This window comes from Lissotriton helveticus, chromosome 7 (genome assembly GCF_964261635.1).
Source record: "Lissotriton helveticus chromosome 7, aLisHel1.1, whole genome shotgun sequence".
Lineage (NCBI taxonomy): Eukaryota > Metazoa > Chordata > Amphibia > Caudata > Salamandridae > Lissotriton > Lissotriton helveticus.
In genome coordinates this window covers 910,517,152-910,536,763 of record NC_136068.1, presented here as the reverse complement: position 1 = coordinate 910,536,763, position 19,612 = coordinate 910,517,152, and the positions used below count along the sequence as shown (strand labels likewise).

The 19,612-nt window shown below is 45.2% G+C and overlaps 1 protein-coding gene across 1 annotated transcript in view; it reads left to right on the top strand.

Annotated features, from left to right (window-relative positions):
- The window catches only part of GABRA1 (gamma-aminobutyric acid type A receptor subunit alpha1), a 516,827-nt gene that overhangs the window by 213,655 nt on the left and 283,560 nt on the right, over positions 1–19,612 (top strand). The window contains exon 3 of the mRNA XM_078650719.1: positions 14,603–14,670. Coding sequence (XP_078506845.1) covers positions 14,603–14,670 — 68 coding nt within the window. The remainder of the gene's footprint in view (positions 1–14,602; positions 14,671–19,612) is intronic.

Here is a 19,612-nt window from a genome sequence, read left to right as displayed (position 1 = left end):
GAGGGACGAATGTTTAAGAACTCAAAGGAATAAGGGACATGTGCAATATCCGTGCTAATCACAAAATCACAAGGACAGAGTAATTATTGTTTAAGGTTCAGGATCATGGTGAAATTCATGGCTAATTAGGCTGAGTCATTCAATGACATCACGGTGTACTTAGAAAAAGTACTTTTATCCCAGGACAGAATAATAATAGTTTATGGTTCAGGATCATGGTGAAATTCATAGCTAATTTGGCAGAATCATTCCGTGACATCATGGTGTACTTAGAAAAAGTAATTTTATCCCATCACAGTGTTCCATGGGATGTTATCATTGAGGCCAGTTGTATGAGTGGAAAGTCTATAGACCCACCTCTGTTCTTTTTCAAAGCGGCGTTGGTTCATATTGGGTCCATGTTGGACCTGTTCAATGACGGTCCACTGTAATTCATCCGCGCTATGCCCTTTCAGCAAATAATGTTCAGTGAGCTTGCTGTTAGCCTTTTTGCACCTAATGGTGCTCCTGTGTTCACCAATGCGGATTTTAATCTTTCTGCTAGTCATACCTACGTAATGTAGGTTACAGGGACATGTCAGTCTGTACACGACGTTCTCGCTATTGCAGTTCGTCTGTCCTCTGATTGTCCAGGTTTTTGTAGGTTCCAGCTGTAAAGTCTTAGTGTTATAAGTGAACGGGCAAACACTACAATTCCCACATTTGTAGTGGCCTGTTACTCTGGGTAGACCCCAGGCGCTCAAGACAGTTTCGTTCGCCACCTGTTTTTGCTTCGGTCTGGTGTTCACTACTGCATCTTTGATGCTGCGTGCCCTTTTATATGAGAACAAGGGTTTGTCCCATCTCAGATTGCCGGTGTTCAGTATGCTCCAGTGTTTTCCTATAATTTTGTTTACTTCGTTGGAAATGGTATTGTACGTTGTGTCACAGGTTAGGGGAATCTCCTCCACTGACTTTGACTGATTCTCCAAAAGAGCGCCTCTGTTTTGATTTCGAGCGCGTTTCTGGCTTTTATATAGAATCTTATCCGGGTATCCCCGGGTCTTCAGTTTGTGAGTTAGATCTTGGGCTTGTTGTTTGTAGTCATCAAGCTCGCTACAGTTTCTGCGGACCCGTAGGTATTGTCCATACGGCAAGTTTTCACGCAGTTGTCTCGGATGAAAGCTTTCAAAACGGAGTAGGTTATTTTTGGCAGTCGGTTTGTAGTGAGTAACCGTTGTTCACTTCCCGTTTGCTTTTGTTATGGTGAGATCTAGGAAGACCAGCGAATTGTGGTCCATCACGTAAGTGAACTTTAGATTCTCATCCAGTGTATTGATCCAGTCGAAGAATGCTGACAGGGTATCTTCAGTGCCTTTCCAGATTGTGAGCACGTCGTCTATATATCTTCTCCAAAGTAAGATATTGGGACTGTACGGGTTCGTGTTGCTGAGGATATATTTCTCCTCGAAGTCGTGTACATATAGGCCCGCTACACTTGGAGCAAATGTACTGCCCATAGATGTCCCCCCAGTCTGGAGAAAATCATGTCTTCAAATTGGAAATAATTCCTTTTGAGGGCCAGACGGGCACACTCCAGAATGAATTCTCTTGGTGTTCTTGATGTCCATTCTTCCTTCTCAAGGGCCCTTCTTAAGACCTCTAAAGTGGCGTCTTGGGGAATGTTGGTATATAGGCTCTCAATATCGAAACTCACCAGTATGATGTCATCATCTATGGTGAGTTGATCCAAGAGTTGTAGCACACTTTTAGTGTCCTGTGCTCGTTTTCTGTACCATAGTTTTGAAGAACACGTCGCAAAAGCTGGACAGGGGTTCCAGTAGGGAACCAAGCCCAGAGACAATGGGCCTGCCAGGTGGTGGTATTTTGTTTTTGTGCATTTTCGGAACCCCTGTCCAGCTTTTGCGACGTGTTCTTCAAAACTATGGTACAGAAAACGAGCACCTACCTACAGGACACTAAAAGTGTGCTACAACTCTTGGATCAACTCACCATAGATGATGACATCATACTGGTGAGTTTCGATATTGAGAGCCTATATACCAACATTCCCCAAGACGCCACTTTTGAGGTCTTAAGAAGGGCCCTTGAGAAGGAAGAATGGACATCAAGAACACCAAGAGAATTCATTCTGGAGTGTGCCCGTCTGGCCCTCAAAAGGAATTATTTCCAATTTGAAGACATGATCTTTCTCCAGACTGGGCGGGCATCTATGGGCAGTACATTTGCTCCAAGTGTAGCGGGCCTATATGTACACGACTTCGAGGAGAAATATATCCTCAGCAACACGAACCCGTACAGTCCCAATATCTTACTTTGGAGAAGATATATAGACGACGTGCTCACAATCTGGAAAGGCACTGAAGATACCCTGTCAGCATTCTTCGACTGGATCAATACACTGGATGAGAATCTAAAGTTCACTTACGTGATGGACCACAATTCGCTGGTCTTCCTAGATCTCACCATAACAAAAGCAAACGGGAAGCTGACAATGGTTACTCACTACAAACCGACTGCCAAAAATAACCTACTCCGTTTTGAAAGCTTTCATCCGAGACCACTGCGTGAAAACTTGCCGTGTGGACAATACCTACGGGTCCGCAGAAACTGTAGCGAGCTTGACGACTACAAACAACAAGCCCAAGATCTAACTCACAAACTGAAGACCCGGGGATACCCGGATAAGATTCTATATAAAAGCCAGAAACGCGCTCGAAATCAAAACAGAGGCGCTCTTTTGGAGAATCAGTCAAAATCAGTGGAGGAGATTCCCCTAACCTGTGACACAACGTACAATACCATTTCCAACGAAGTAAACAAAATTATAGGAAAACACTGGAGCATACTGAACACCGGCAATCTGAGATGGGACAAACCCTTGTTCTCATATAAAAGGGCACGCAGCATCAAAGATGCAGTAGTGAACACCAGACCGAAGCAAAAACAGGTGGCGAACGAAACTGTCTTGAGCGCCTGGGGTCTACCCAGAGTAACAGGCCACTACAAATGTGGGAATTGTAGTGTTTGCCCGTTCACTTATAACACTAAGACTTTACAGCTGGAACCTACAAAAACCTGGACGATCAGAGGACAGACGAACTGCAATAGCGAGAACGTCGTGTACAGACTGACATGTCCCTGTAACCTACATTACGTAGGTATGACTAGCAGAAAGATTAAAATCCGCATTGGTGAACACAGGAGCACCATTAGGTGCAAAAAGGCTAGCAGCAAGCTCACTGAACATTATTTGCTGAAAGGGCATAGCGCGGATGAATTACAGTGGACCGTCATTGAACAGGTCCAACATGGACCCAATATGAACCAACGCCTCTTTGAAAAAGAACAGAGGTGGGGCTATAGACTTTCCACTCATACAACTGGCCTCAATGATAACATCCCATGGAACACTGTGATGGGATAAAATTACTTTTTCTAAGTACACCATGATGTCACTGAATGATTCTGCCAAATTAGCTATGAATTTCACCATGATCCTGAACCATAAACTATTATTATTCTGTCCTGGGATAAAAGTACTTTTTCTAAGTACACCGTGATGTCATTGAATGACTCAGCCTAATTAGCCATGAATTTCACCATGATCCTGAACCTTAAACAATAATTACTCTGTCCTTGTGATTTTGTGATTAGCACGGATATTGCACATGTCCCTTATTCCTTTGAGTTCTTAAACATTCGTCCCTCTCTCTCTCTCTCCACGCAGCAGCGCCCTACTAGCACTGTTGCTATGGATTCATAACATCCTTCGTCAGCTGCAGCGTCACTCGACCTGCAGCTGACACCGCCCATTTGAAATGTTCTGATTGGCCCACGAAAGGTCCCTGCTGTACGCCCCGCCCAACACGGAAGCAACTCGTAGTTTACTTCCCGGCGCCGCAGACCGAACAGAACACTCCACGGGGCATTGAGAAATGACCAAGTAGGTTTCATTTCCTGACGAGCAGAAGCCGCAAGTAAGTGCTGTGATCCTTTGAAAGACTCGGCGAACCATGCCGCAGACCGTTTCAATATATCGAGCAATGTGACGGTGCACTAACTACAACTCTGCCCATATATTTTTTCTTTTTCAAGGTGACGGAAACTTGCCGTCTTGGATACCCTCATGCCCATGAAGCGACAGTTACCGCTTCCAATGTAAGCTGAGCCCAATACCGTGCTCTGCATGAATTAATGTTTATCATTTAACCCGCTTACATAGCGGCACGATTGTGTAGCCGGCGATCACTTCGTTAAGCCACAACGCCGCAATATAGTTGGTAGTCACTCCTCCTCACCCGGTTGTCTGCCATACCGCCGATTTCAAAGATTGTTGATTTAGGCCATGAACGTAATGCTCCGGTAGTCTACCGCTCGAACATTTCAGTCTACCACTGCCTATAGACCGCCATATCCACGAGTTGTTGATTTACACAACACAGACACCCGCTCTGGTAGTTTTACGACCGAGCACCTCACTGTGTGATTGACAACTGACCACGGGTGCGACCTGATCAATATAGGTGTGTCTCTGTCACCTATCTAGGTGATTCCTCTAAGCACCATAAATGTAAAGTGTGCACCCTTGTCTTGTGTCTTCCCCGGTATGTAATCCCAACCCTTTTACATTTTTTCTTGCAGGTTTTTCTCCTGGTCCAGGGAAAACACCTTTTTACACTAGACCACGATTTATGGTCTTTAATTGAACGAGGGCTGGACGCACCTTAGCGTGTGCGGACCACCCCGTCCAATCACCACAGTCCTGACGAAAACCTATAATTTGTTAATGGTTGAAACATGTAGACCTAATTTTCATTTATCACATAGCACACTACGCTATTTTTAATATTTAGTACACTTCTGTAGACACCGAAGCCTTCCTAATGAGGCACAGGTGCCACACTGGCTTTTACGAGGGTCCAAACACTCAAGAATAAAGTCTTGTTGTGAGTAGATTTGGCCCTCTTTTAAAACACTGATTATTTTAACACTTTGCACATATAAACAAAAGAACCCGCTCCACTGTAATCATGTGTCGCAGCACACCCTATGGGCATTCGGCCTATGGGGTGGGACCCCGATGATGAAGCATGTCACCAACTAGGTTGGTGAGTGAGGGGTCTTCTTTAAGGACATGTCTTGTCCTGTTAGGGGTTGGGGCACACTGTGCTAACCTGAGCTTCACGCTCTAGACACAGAAAAGACTCTTTTTTCTGTTTCTTCTCCTAGGGGGTACTCCTCCATTGTTGATACCTAACAAAGAACAATACCTTCTTTTCCATTCAATGTTCTAGGAATAGTAATGCTGACATAACAAATCAATGATACAATCATTTGCAATGCATTACGGTCTCACCTTCTTCTTTGTACAGTGCAAGATTTGCAAGGTGAAGGCACTTTTCGTACATCAGGCCCCACAACAGTTTTTTTACTGCCAAAAATATCCTACTTTCCCCTTCATCTGCAAGCCACGAGCCACATTCAAGTTTCCTTTCAGCTATCCCCTTCACTGTAAGCTTTAGCTGTCAGAATATTGCAAACTATGGAACATCATATGCTGTTTGTTGGACTTGGCCCTTTTGAAGGGTCATCCCTGACCTTTTTGCCTTCCTCCTAGCCTTTTTTCTGACATGGTGTTGGTCGTTCTAGGACTCTGGGCACTTTAGCACAGCTGTCCAGTCTAAAGTGTAAGTGCTCTCTGTGGTAAACATGGTAAAGATTGGTCTACACCTGTTTGGCATATTTAATTTTATTTATAAGTCCCTTGTAAAGCCAGATACCCAGGCCAGTAAATTAAATGCTACTGGTGGGCTTGCAGCGCAGATTGCGCCACCCACCAAAGTGGCCTTTCAAACCTGTCTCAGGCCTCTGCTATTGCAGGGCCTGTGCACGCAGTGTAACTGGTGCTGTAATGGGGCACCTAAAGTGTGTGCCATGTCTGTGACCCCCTTTTTTAGTGCATTTCATTCACCCCTAAGGTGGGCCCTAGCTAGCCGTATGAGCAGGGTGCATTGTAGGTAGAAGTTAGGACATGTACTCTAAGTGTGTGACTTGTCCTGGTAGTGACAAACAGCCATTTTGGTTTCTCACTGCTGTGAAGCTGCTCTCCCATTGGAATGCATTGGAGATTCCCTGATAAGTGTTTCAGTGGTTATTCCTGATGTGAGAGGAGCAACATGGTCAAGTTTGGTATGTTTGGAATAGGAATAATAAATGCTGCGCTATGGTGTGCACAGATTTATTATCACTATTTTAGAAAGGCCATTTTTAGAAGTTGGGATTTCTGTGTGCTATGTGTCTGCCTGCCTGATGTAGATTGCATGTCTGGCTTTGGAGTGACAGGGGCTGTGAGGTGTGTGTGGCTCCATGGAGTGCTGGGTGAGTCAGCGCTAGGCTGAATGGGAGATCTGCATTTGGAGTAGTGGGAGGAATAGGTCTGTGCTTGCCAAGGTGAAAGCTGGCTCCGCCTCCCTGTGGTGTGTCTGATGACAGAGCCCCAACCTGACAAAGGAGGGTGGGAGTCCTGTAAACAAAGTGCTCCACATCCCCCAGAAACAGTTGAGGCTGGATCACAAGCCCTTTGCCAGGGCAGACAAAGAAAATGTACTATAAATATTGGGGCTGTGACCCCTTGTCATTGTGCTTGTGCTTCCTTGTGACATGTGGCTGCTGGGCTACAGAAGGAATGGCCATGAGGGGCTGCCTCCCTGCTGGAGGACCCTGTGAGCTGACCTGCCTGAGTCCAGCTTTGTGCCGTTGAACTTAGGGACCCAAAGCATCTTGTGAGCGCTGCACAGTTGTTTCTTGTGCTCCAAGATGGGAGCGAGTGCTGGTGCTTCTGCAGCGCGGAGCTGGGACAACTTCAAAGGGAATCCCGATGTGGGAATTCCCCCACATTTGTGGGTATTTCAAAGCCGGAGCCTACCCGCATTGTGCGGGAAGCGGGAGCCCACACAGCATTTATGCTACTGAAAGCGGGAGCCTACCCTGCGGTTTTTATGTCAATTTAGCAGGAATCCCCCCACATTGATGCCTTTCTAGCTGTAGCCCACCCCGCTTTCTGGTCTGCATGGAAAAGGGGCCGCCACACCACGAGCGGTGACCCGGAAGACAGACAGGCTGCCTGACTGTGGGCGGATTCAAGATTCAGAAGCTGACGGCCGGCCAGTTAGAGGAGAGGTGGAGTGACGCGGCAATTTGGCCGGCCGTGTCTGCAGGAGAGCGGGCCCTCTTGTGCTAGTGGGAGCCCCACAGGTCGCCAAGAGGAGGACGGTGCCTTGTCTCCAGCCCAGGAAGGACCAGAGAAGTGAGGGGAGTCCCCGGAAGCCAGAACCCGCCAAGGCACATTGTTGGTACCTTCCTGCCTCAGCATCCAATGCCCCGGTGAGTGGGGGCTAAGCGGAGCAGCATTGGCGCTCCAGAGGCACGGTGGTGCCAAGGCTATTTTCTTCAGTTGCCCCAAGGGACAGAGGGCAGCTACATCATTGAGGGCATTGCTGGTGCTCGAATTGGGCACAGTTAGGGCCAGTGCCGTGGTTTCTCCAGCAGACCCACCCGTTGCTGAGCAGCTGCAATGTTGGGCAAATTTGTTGTAGAGTCCCAGTGGGGACTCAGGAGGCACAGTGGTACCAAGGTCCATTCTCACAGCTGCACTGCGTAGAGTGCGGGCAGCTACAACATGGGAGCATTTTTGTTTGCTTCACTATGAGGAAGGGGTGAGTTGCACCCCATGCCCCCAGCATATTGTGCAGTGTTTTTGCTTCATTGGCAGCCAGAGGGCAGCTTAAGAGGCCCTACATTAATGCCCTGACACTCTGGACAGAGGGCATTTGAGCCCCAGTGGAAGGCCAGTTGACCTGGGGGTAAGGATTGGTACCTGTGTGTACCAGGAGGGCGCACGGCCCTAAAATAAGGAGATGTATGCACCTAGGCAGTGCCCTCCTGACTGCGATTTATGCACAATGGGTTTATGCTTGTGATGCCTATTGCATAATGTGTTTATGCCTACAGAGGTTGCGTAATGTGAATAAGATTATGCGTTTTATGCATAAAGTGATGCAGACATAATGTGTTTATGTTGCTAATGCGGAGTACAGTATTTTGCCAGTAGTTACTGGTTGTGATATTATTACTACTTGTGCTTTGTGATGGTTCTGACAGTGGCCCGATTGGCCCAGTAATGTATATAATCCCCTGTTAATTATGACCTAGTGCCAGTTGGTACAGTGTATATGTGTGATAAGGATTCTAATGTGTTTTGGATAATACAAAGGCAATTTTATATAACCTTGTGGGGAGTTTCTTTTGTGGTGTGCTTAGTGTGTTGCTGCTGTGTGTGTGTGTTGCCAAATATTTTACACATTGCCTCTGGGATAAGCCTGACTGCTCTTGCCAAGCTACCAATGGGGTGAGCAGGGGTTATCTTCAGCGTGTAACTCCCTTGCCCTGACTAGAATGGTGGTTTCTGCCTGGCTTTGGCGCATTCCCTAGCCAACCAGAAATCCCATTTCTAACACTGTTCCTCCTCTAGATGGAGGTGAGACGATGCACTGGGTGTTCGGCTCCTAACTACTCAGCAGCAACAGAATTTCAGCTCCCGTAAGCCAAGGGAGTGGCGTTTTGATCTACATACAGATCCCTGGACTGCAGTAATAGTGAAAATCAGTTAGCAAGTTGGTAATTACAATTCATTTATTTTAAGATTTCATTGCTTGAGCATGTTCCATTCTAGAAGAATTGGAAGAACAGAAATGGTTCTGAAAAACATCATCTTGCAAAAGAATCCCTATACCCCACACCTGGGTTTCTGAGAAAATGTCAAAGTGGGTTTAAAGGCAGTAGCGGTCGGTGGTGGGAGTAGCTGCCGTGCTGAGACGTGGGGAGGGGGAGGGGCAGGGTGGGGGCTAGTAATCTATGGATTACAGAGGATTACAGGTAAGTAAACATATAAATAAATACAACGAATTTCGTTGCACGCACTGCATTTCCAGATGCGATGCAGTACACACAATGACATTCGTTTTATATATTAATATGTTTACTTACCTGTAATACTCCATAATCCATAGATTACTACCCCCTACCCTGCCCCTCCCCACATCACTGCCCGGCAGCTACTCCCACCACTGACTGCTACAGCTTAAAGGTAATGTCTGGAGGAATCTGTTAGCCAGCAAAACTTATTATTTGTGTTTGTTAAGTTAAAAAAAATAGCACTTAAACATAAATGATGCCGTTATAAAGATAATATATGTTTGGTTGCTACCTTTAAATATCACATATGCCCCTTTCCAGGAAGTGGTTCCATGAACAGACCACTGCTCATCAGTTATTTGCTATATTCACTCATGCCTTTGAACGTAGCTACAGGTGCTCTGTGGCCTATTGCACTGTGAAAAAAGTCCCCATTGATGAATACAATGAATTATGTAGAACATCTAAGTAAAGCTGCTTACCTAACATAAATCAATATTTAGTTTAAGCAGCAAATGAGATTCAGACGATTTCACAAGTTCCACCAACATATCTACCTCCTCGGTCCTCTACAAAGTACCATAAATTTACTTTATTATTACAATCTCTCTCCTCCGAAGGCCAATAACATAAAGTCTTTGTTTACGCAAAGCCGTGAAAAGTCAATTTTCTCAATCAATATGCATTATTACATAACTTTGGATTGATTGTTCTCTTAAAAAAATAAGTAAATCCCAATGATTTGTTGGCTTTGTTGCTGAAGACCTTGGAGGTAATTGTCGGAACCATTAAAATGCAGAATTCAAACAGACAGCACCTCCTGTAAGATTAAAAAAGAGAAATGATATTTCTTTTTTTTCATGCAGTACAGGTAATAAGCTTTTTCATGTAAAAAAGATTAGCATTCTGGAAGCATTGGAATATGAAATATTGTAAACATCCAAATTTTCACCTTTAACTAAAGGTTTGTTATGATTAAAATCAGGCTCTTTCTCAATTATTGCACCATATACATACAATTGCAATGATGAGGTGTATCGATATCAACTCAGTCTTATAGGAGTTGAAACTGAGAATTTGTAATGTGCTTGAAATATGTGTTCTCTGCAAACTTACAAAAGTAACTGCCATTCCATGCTAATTGGTGTTATGACCATGGAGTACAGCAACTATGCAGATAGTACACAGATAATTAAATTGCCCCGATTTACAAATGGACGACACTTGAAGATTACATGCTGTAATGTCTATTGTGGAAATAGGAAAATACTTCTATAATAAACATTACTCCGTGGCATCTGCTCCGGTGCAGATAATGTGTCACTATAATTTGGGAAGGAAGTGGTGGGGATACTTTTTTGTGGTGTGCCTCAGTAGAACCCAGGCACAAGAAAGCAGAAAAAAACCTTGCAAAACGCAAAAAGGGGGAAGGGTAGAAACACTCTGACTTCCTTTTTTTTTTTTAAATGGCAAGATCCGCGCAGGGTGCGCAAATCCTGCTGATAAAAAAAAAACACGAAGCGTGGACTCCCGCTCTACATTGGTAATTAGCCCTCGGGGGGGCAAATCCCAGGGGCATGATCGAAAACAAGATGTGGGGGGCTCAATTCCCCCCACACTGCCCCAGGGATCCCCACCCCCGGGGAAAAGCATTAATAGTAGCGGGGGCACAAGGTCCCACCGCAGCCCTGGGGACCGCCACCCCCCCGGGCTTGTTAATGTAATGATGGGAGGCCTCCAAGGCCCCCCAAGCCCCGGGGACCACCACCCCCCGGGGCTTGACTTATTTTTGATTGCAGGAAGGCACACTGCCCCCCCCCGCTGCCCCGGGGACCTCCACCCCCTGGGGCTTTTTTTTAAACACCCTTTGTGGGGTGCTCAAGCCCCCCTCATGCCCTGGGGACCGCCACCTCCCTGGGGCTCAAAATATTTAAACGGGCGGTCTGTGATGGACCCCTCAGCTCCGGGGACCATCAACCCCCGGGGTTTTGGAAATGGTAGAGGGGGGCTATGCAGCCCCCCTCATGGAGCCGCGCTTCGTTGGTAATTAGCCCCCGGGGGGCCAAATCCCGGGGGCATGATCAAAAACAAAGTGTGGTGAGCTCAATCCCCCCCACACTGCCCCGGGGACCACCACCCCTGGGGCAAAGCATTAATAGTTGCAGGGGGCACACGGCCCTCCCAAGCCCCAGGGACCGCCACCCCCCGTGGCTCAACTTACTTTTGATTGCAGGAAGGCACACTGCCTCCCCACAGCCCCGGGGACCGCCACCCCCCTGGGGTTTTATTTTTATTTTTTTAAATACCCTGTGTGGGGGGCTCAAGCCCCCCCCACATGCCCTAGGGACCACCACCCCCTGGGGCTTTGGAAATAGTGGAGGGGGGCCACACGGACCCTCTCATGAAGCCTTGTCGTGGCCATGGGGACTGCCACCCCTTAGAGCCGGCTCCTGCAGTGTCCAGGGGTGCCCACCCACGGGACACTGTAGTTTGCTATAGCCAAGGAGCTGTGTTGCAGAGTGTTGTAAAAAAGAGCGTGGCCTCTGACACCTCTCTGCAATGCAGCTCTCTGGCGCCAACTGGAGGTACCTGGTGGGCTAGTTGGCCTCCAGGGACCCTCAGGATAGTTGATGAATTAATTCCTAAACTTAAACCGCACCACAGGGTGTGTTTGAACACATGTCACCTCAAGCCATGCCCCCTTCCTTCACCACTGTGCAAATGCGCCCTGTGGGGGCGTTTTAAGTTGGAGAATTAACTCCTTTTAAATACTGAGGGTCCCTGAGGGCCAACTAGCACAACAGGTATCTCCAGTATGCGCCAGGGAGGTGCGTTGCAGACAGGTGTTCAGTGCCCATGCCCCTTTTTACACCTCTCTGCAACGCAGCTCTGTAGCACTTACTGGAGGTAACTACTGGGCTAGTTGGACCCTGGGGACCCTCAGGATTCAAGAGGACTTAATCTCCATACTTGAAACGGCCACAGAGCGTGTTTACACAGTGGGAAAGGGAGGGGAGGGGCCTGAGTTGACGTGTGCAAACGCCCTGTGGCGCATTTTAAGAGGTAGTTTTAATCCCCCTGCCCTATTATATACTAGGGGCTTTTTGAGGAGGTCATGCTAATCACAGGGGGACCCAAACGCATTGTGTTCCCTTGTGTATGTAGGTGTTTTCACTGTATTATAAGTGTCTTTTAACATAGCACTGGCTCTAGGACTGGTTAGTCAGACTCAATTACCACCAGTATCCATCTGAAAAAGTTGAGGGTACAGGATGATTTTGCTTCTTTCTGCTCTTCTGTTTGTTCTTTCTGCACGTTTTCCTTCTTCCTGCTCTTTTCTTAATCTTTGAGGACTTCTGTTGCTTCTTCCTGCATTTCTTTTTTTTCTTTCTTTGTGTTTTTTCTTCGTTCTTCACATGTCCTATCGCTGTAGGCATAGTTACAAATTAGCCTTTAAAAAACCTTTGAAATTCACTGAAAACACCATAGGTTTGAGGCATGTTATAGTTAGGAATTAGCATTTAGAAAACCTTAGAAATTCACTGGAAAAACCAAAGGTTTCAGTGGCGTTATAGTTAGCTGTACATTTCACATGTACAAAACCATTGTAATTCCCCGTTATAGATAGTTCAGTTAACTATAACTCGTGCGCCCGCAATGCACTGCTGATGACATCACATATTACATCACTCATGACATGGTCAGTGACATCACTCATGACATCACTGATGACATCTGACATGGCCCCCCTCCCTGAGTCTAAAGGCCCTGGAGAGCCCACCTCCAGAGCTGGCTAATATGCTATGTCCTGAGGATCCCACCCCTGAGACATAGCAGTTTCCCTGTCTGCAGCAACACTAGCAGGAAAACCTGTATTTGCTCTAGCTTGGCGTGAGCATTTTCCCTCAAAACCTCGGGCAAGCGGGAGCAATCATCAAGTCAACTCCCAGCAGGCGGGAGCTCCAAAAATGCTTTTGATCTGTTTGCCTACCCACATTGATGCAGGCAGGGAAAGAGATTAAAATATTGCTCCTGCCCATATGGAGAAGCATTAAGAGCCCCCAACAAAAATATGGTGGGTGCCCTGGGTGGGCACCAGGGTACCCACCTTTAACTTAGCATGGCACCAGTGATGGAGTACCCATGGCTGAAAGCAGCCGGTCAGGGGAGCTGCATACCCCCTTTCTGTAAAAATAATGCCAGGCCTGGGGGATGGGGTCACCGTGGATAAAATCTTCTTGTGGAGGAGCCATGCACGCTTCCTCCCCCTAAAAATAACGTCAGGCCCAAGGGATGGTGTCCCCGGGGCAGAAGTCAGCCAAGGAGGAGGGCCACATGTACCCCTTCAAAATAACACCAGGCCCCGGGGATGGGGTCCCTTGGGTTGAAATCAGCTTGGGGTCAGGGACCGTGTGATCATCTCCCCCTCAAAGAACACCGGGCCATGGGAGATGGGGTTACCTGGGCCGAAATTGGCCTAGGGAGGGGGAACATGTGTGCCCCTCTCCCCTTTATTTAAAAAGTGGCCTTGGGGGGGGGTGGGATCCCCAGAGTCTAACAGCTCCGGGAGGGAGCCCACGCCCTAATGAACTATAAAAAATACAGTAATTCACCAGTTACAGTTATGAACTATAACTAAATATTGATTGCTTCCCTTATAATTTGATCCAAAGCGTTGTTTTTTTTGTTAAATGTAGTTAGGACAATTATATAAAGAGAACAACTTGTATATCTGTTCAACAAGATACAGTCTCCATAAACCTTCCTTGTGATGGGAGACCAGTAAGGGTTTTGTGAATGTGACATGACATCAGTGAGCCAGTAACCAGTGTTTTTCAAGGGTATTTTAGCTTCACTGTGGTAATGTCATGAGTTTGAGGTCTACACTTCAGTAGTAGATATGTTTATCAGTAATGCAATGTTTATTAGCAATGTGTAATATTTGGTCATATGTATTTCCCTGCATAGCTTCGCTGCTCAAAATGTGGGTCCCCAGATTAGGAATTGGCACTGAGTAATGTTGAGTTAAGTACGCTTTACCTTCTTCCCAAAAAGACTGCATAATTATTTGTGCCTTTACACCCTATCGACGTAATAGTTAGCATCAACACCAACGCAATTTGAAACCATGCCACACTGAGAATAACGTGGTGCCTACAACTCAATGGCCAACAGTAGTAGTGGGGAAATTGAGAAACCTTCAACTTTGGTTGTTTTGTCAATTTAGAAAACGTTACGTTATGAGGTCCCCCAACAAATTAACTGGTAGGTCGCAACGCCCACACGGTTATTTTCTGCAGCCTCTTTAAGTCATCAGTTCGTTGCTTTCTGCAAATGAATCAGAAAGTGCAGAATATTAATACCATTGGTGGGTGTGAGGTGGGGCCCTGATTCAAGTGAGGCAAAGGCTGCAGTGAGTGGGTCATAATGTCCATTCTCACACTTAACCGCGTTTTTTCGTGAAATTGTATTCCGAAGCTGCAAATTGTCAAGCATCCCCTGTAGACCCATTTTGAACATGGATAATAAAAAGCAATATATTTTCCTTTTGGGGTCAAGATTGTGGGGCGACAGCTAATGAAGCCCGCTGATAGTCTCTGACCATGTCAATTTTCTGCTTCAACAGAGCGTGTAACTGAAGTGAAGACTGACATCTTCGTCACCAGTTTTGGGCCTGTGTCTGATCATGACATGGTAAGTGGAATATCTCTTTTTGTATATTTTAATCGAATAATTCAAGCCATGGAATCATGCATTGTTTCGGTGCTTTTTAGAAAAACATTGTTGATTTTAAGTTGATGAGCTGTCCCACGCATCTCCATGCAGCCAGGCTGGCTGGTTTGTAAAACATTTCCATATTACTCACGTGGATTAATTTATGTTTGGCATACGTTATGATGCACACGCTATAATTTGTTTATTTTTTCTATGTGAAAAAATCGATAAACACTTTTCCTTTTGGAAAACACTTATTTTTCTAATAAATAAAAAAAAACCCTGACATCTTCTTTCATGAGATCATTGTTCAGGTCGCAAAGGGGCAGCTAGCATTAAAGGTAACCCTTTGTATCTTAGACATCAGTCAACTATAAAGGGCTGATTCATCTTCACAAAAACATCAGCTGCTTCAGACCCAGAGAGCGCGTTAGATCATTGACGTCCAATATTCTGGCGCTCATTCCTTTAGTAGGGAAAGAAGAACTGTGAAGATAACTATTGTAACACAGAAAAAACGAGAGGGGTTGCAATGCTTTGCAGTTTCAGTCTAAGACGAAATACACATCTTGCATTTCCAACGATTTTAACAAGCAAATTAGATGTATGAAGTCTATTTCAAGATGTCCTGTATTTTAACTTTGTATATATGGACACTTTTGAAACTAATGTAGTGCTCAGAAGCAGCTTTAGATACATATAAAGACATACATATAGATTCATTAAACGTGTATGTAAAATTACATTTCTTGCCAGCTGATAATGGTGAAAAGCATAACAGTTTGTAACTTGATGAAGTTGCGGAATTGGTTACCTTCTTTTAAACTATGTCTGGCAGGTGAAATTTCCCTTTAAAAAAAAAATTGCTCAAATATTTTCCCGAGAATGCTTTCTCGAGACAAGATTCTTCTATGCATGTTTTTTTCGGTCATCTCCATTACTTGTGGGACATTTCGACCTCTATTTTTTGATAATTTAACAATTAATAAAGTAAAGAGAATAAAGTTGTTAAAAGAACTTCACTCTATGTTTACAAAGGACAACTCCTCAAATTGTACTTCCATCTTACTAAGGCTGGCAGTTTCCCAATTGAGAATATTTTTTTTCACTATACCTGGAACCATAACATGAGCCCATTTTGGTCCTATGGTCAGCAGTAGAAGAGGACGCCCTTTTTCAATAAAATCACGAAGTCTGCACTAACTTAATAACTCGATGGGAACGGCATGAGGTTCAAATAGTGGTGGTGTCGTCGTGTTTCCGAGCTGTGTTGTCTGTACCGTGTGCAGTAAACAATTAGTGTATGCGCTGCTGACTATGTGATTTAATTAAAAATGGTCACATACACTCGTGGAGCACCTGTACACAGGCGCAACATGAGATCGTGATCGGTCTCCTTTGAGGCATCTCTTTACTGAAAAGTGTATTTGAAATTTAATTTCTGAATATAACATAAGACATGCAACTGTGTTCCCGAATCCCATTATGACTATAAAAAATGCTGGTCTGTTTGAGAGCAGTCATAACCAACCGAGAATTCCCTTGAGTTGAGTGGCAGTGGCCTCAGCATTCTCGCTTAAATTTTTGTTTTGGCAGGGGACTCTCAGCCAGAACCCCGCACCAGATTTTAAACCTTAGAAAATTAGGCAAGAAATTTCAGATGGAGAAAACCCGCCGATGTAAATGCTGTTCTAGATCTATTGTACATTTAACATTCATAATGTCTGCAATAGGTATAATGTAGAAGCCATTTAAGCGTGAGGGAGAAACTACATTTTTATTCAGAGGTAGGTCACCCAAATAATCTGACAGCCAAACTTTACATGATCTGATTTTCCTACTTTGCATTTTCTTTTGTGTATAAGTAAGACACCTCAAGGGCGAAATATTCCATCCGAATCGGGTCCTCTGCTCACGGTGCCACAGGACAGAATCTGCTCCCCTCCAATAGGATCAACGAGGTCGAAGTTGGTCTGAAAGTCTCGGCCTGTGAGTTTGGACTAGGCAGTTCCTTTCAGAGCAGGACCAAGTCTGATTTGCATTTGGCTGATCTGTGTCTGAAGTGGCATCGTGAACAAAAAACACTGTGTTGGAATGTGTCCTGGCTCATCACCCAGTGGCCCTCACACTTGGATACGCTTTGTCAATCAGCTTCCTGGGTCTTCTTCCTATTTAGAGTGGTAAAAATGTTACCTTTCAATGTAATTTAAGATGGACTTCAGGTCAATAGGCTTTTAATATTGAAGCTAAAGGGCCAGAATGAGGTTCCCCTAAGGAAAATAAAAGTCAGATATGTAATCGTGTCAGTTACGGGGAGAAGCGGAGAAGAAATCAATCTATACTTAATCAGAAAAAAGACTGAAGTGTCATAGACACACAACATTCATAATGCTGGGTAAGAAAACAGGGAATTTTAAATGCACTACTTGAACTAGGTTCACGAAAACATCCAAAAGAACAGGCAATATTATGCCGCAAGTGTGATGGGATAACATTTAATCATAAATACTCCTTACACTGCAAGCAAAAGATTTGCAAATTAGGGTTCTTGCAAGGTTGGGAAAAGTACTCTGCTCAGTAATTCGTTTTGCTGAGCCTCTCGTTAGCAAAGAGCAGTAGAGCAGCGTTTATAGGAATTAGTAAGCCTTCTCTCTTGTTAGCTGCAACACGATCGCCCAATTCTTTTTAAACTAATAGGCATATTTGCAAGTCCCTACCATCACAGAAACGTCACTTTTAGTGACATTCCTGTAGCGATTTGGGAAAAATAAGGCCCCCTTTCACACAATACTTATCGTGAAAGAGGTGGGCAATGGGTTCTGTGATGGGCGTCCCGCCACAACACCTGTTGATTTTGACGCGGCCCCACATTTAAAAGTGCAGCATAAATATGGAGCATTGCCAAGGTTAAGACCAGGGAAAACCTGGTCTTAAACAGGCGCAACTAGTAGAAATGCTACATTTCTCCTTGTTTTTACCGTTTCTATGTGTGCTGCATTGTGCCGCACACATTGAAACAGCAAAAGACCATTGACTGTTTATGTGCAAGAAGGTGACCCTTCCTGCACATAAACAATCAATAAAAAAAATGATGTTTTGCATCTTCCATGTGTGCTGCATTAGGCAGCACACATAGAAGTTTCAAAATGGCACTTCAGATTTTTTATGTGCAGGAAGGTACACCTTTCTGCACATAAACAATCTTCCCCATAACACAGGCACCCTTGCACAATGGTGCAAGGGTGTCTGCATTGACACTAGGCAGCTAAAATTAGCGCCAGCACAGGGAGAAACACAGTGCTGCACCGTATCCTTGTAAATACAGTGCAGCCCTGCGTTTTGGATGAAGCGGATCGTGGTGTTAAGCCAAGGTGGTTAATGCCACGCTCTGCCACTTCCTAGTAGATATGCCCCATATTTTTCGAAATGTATGATTCCTTTCCTCAGGCCAGCAGAAACATCTGGTGCCAGGAGGCCTGGGTTGATGCTTTGGCCATAGAGAAGGGTCTTCGGAGGTTTATTCCTCCTTCCTCAGAAGAGTTAAGGATGCACTCAGGTAAAATCTGGGTCACCTATGTATCCTGTCAAACCAGAATTCTGGTCAAGTGTATGGAGTCAATCTTGTCGTACCTGAGTAACATAATTGTTACCTCACTCGCCATGGGTCAACGGCCAGTAAGGTGGAAGCACACTATAATCGTGCCACTCCTTAAAAAACAATTGTTAGACCCAATACTACCTGAAAATCTCAGGCCAAACTCGCTACTTCCTTTTTTTTCTGAAAGTAGTGGAAAATCATGTCAACACACAATGGAAAAGCTTCACAGAGGTTACCAACTTGCTACATGTGACTCAATCGGGATTCTGAGCTCAACACTCCATGGAGTCAGCTTTACTTCTGGAATCTGAGTCCCTTAGGTTTCATGCAGATCGAGGTCAAATAGAAGCATTAATAATGCTAGACCTCAGCTCTGCGTTTGACACCATGTCCCATGGCCTTCTGGTAGAACGGCTATGGAATTGTGGTGTTGGAGGTATCGCCTTCAGCTGGCTAGACCCTTTTCTCCAGAATCACACTTTCCTGGTGGACCAAAAGCCTTTCTCAACCAAAGTGCTGCCTCTGTCTTAGGGGGTGTCTCAGGACTCCACGCTGAGCCCTACTTTGTTCAAATGTTACCATTGTGTCTTATGCTGATGACATAAAGCTCATTGTCACCTTTTCACAGGATGAGGGAGGTGCAAGATAGCAATTTAGATCTTGCCTCTTGGAATTGGCAGACTGGATTGATAGGAGCAGCCTCAAACTCAATGCTGACAAAATAAACATCCTTATTGTTGGAAAAATTCTCTCTGCTTGTTGGCCAGATGCTTTGGGCCCCATTCCAGCCCCTAGGTCTAAAGTTAAAGACTTGGGGTTTTGGTTTGATTCTAGTTTGACGTTTGATAGCGAGATTGCCTGTGTAGCTGGGAAATGTTTTGGTATGCTTAAGATTCCGAGGAAGATCATTGATCTCCTCTCAATAGCCACCAGGAAAACCATTGTTCTGTCCCTGGAAATATCCCAATTGGACTATTGTAAAATACTCAATGTCAGGACTTCATTGGACAAACTGCAAAATCTGCAGATAGTCCGAAACGCGGAGGCATGGCTATGGCTAAATCTTCCTAGACGTGCGCCATGTGTCTAGGCTTCCGCCAAGTTGCATTGGCTACCTATGAATAAAATAATCTCCTTCAAAGCTATGTGCTTCTGCCACAGAATCTTTAATGCAATGGCCCCGCTATTTGTTTTCGTTGGTGAAACTGTACCAGCCTGGCTGGAGCCTTAGGCCAACTGGTGCCTTGCTATTGCGGTCCCCATGATGAGAAGAACATGCATAGATGGCTGTTCCTTTAGGTTTCGAGCCTCGAAATTATGAAA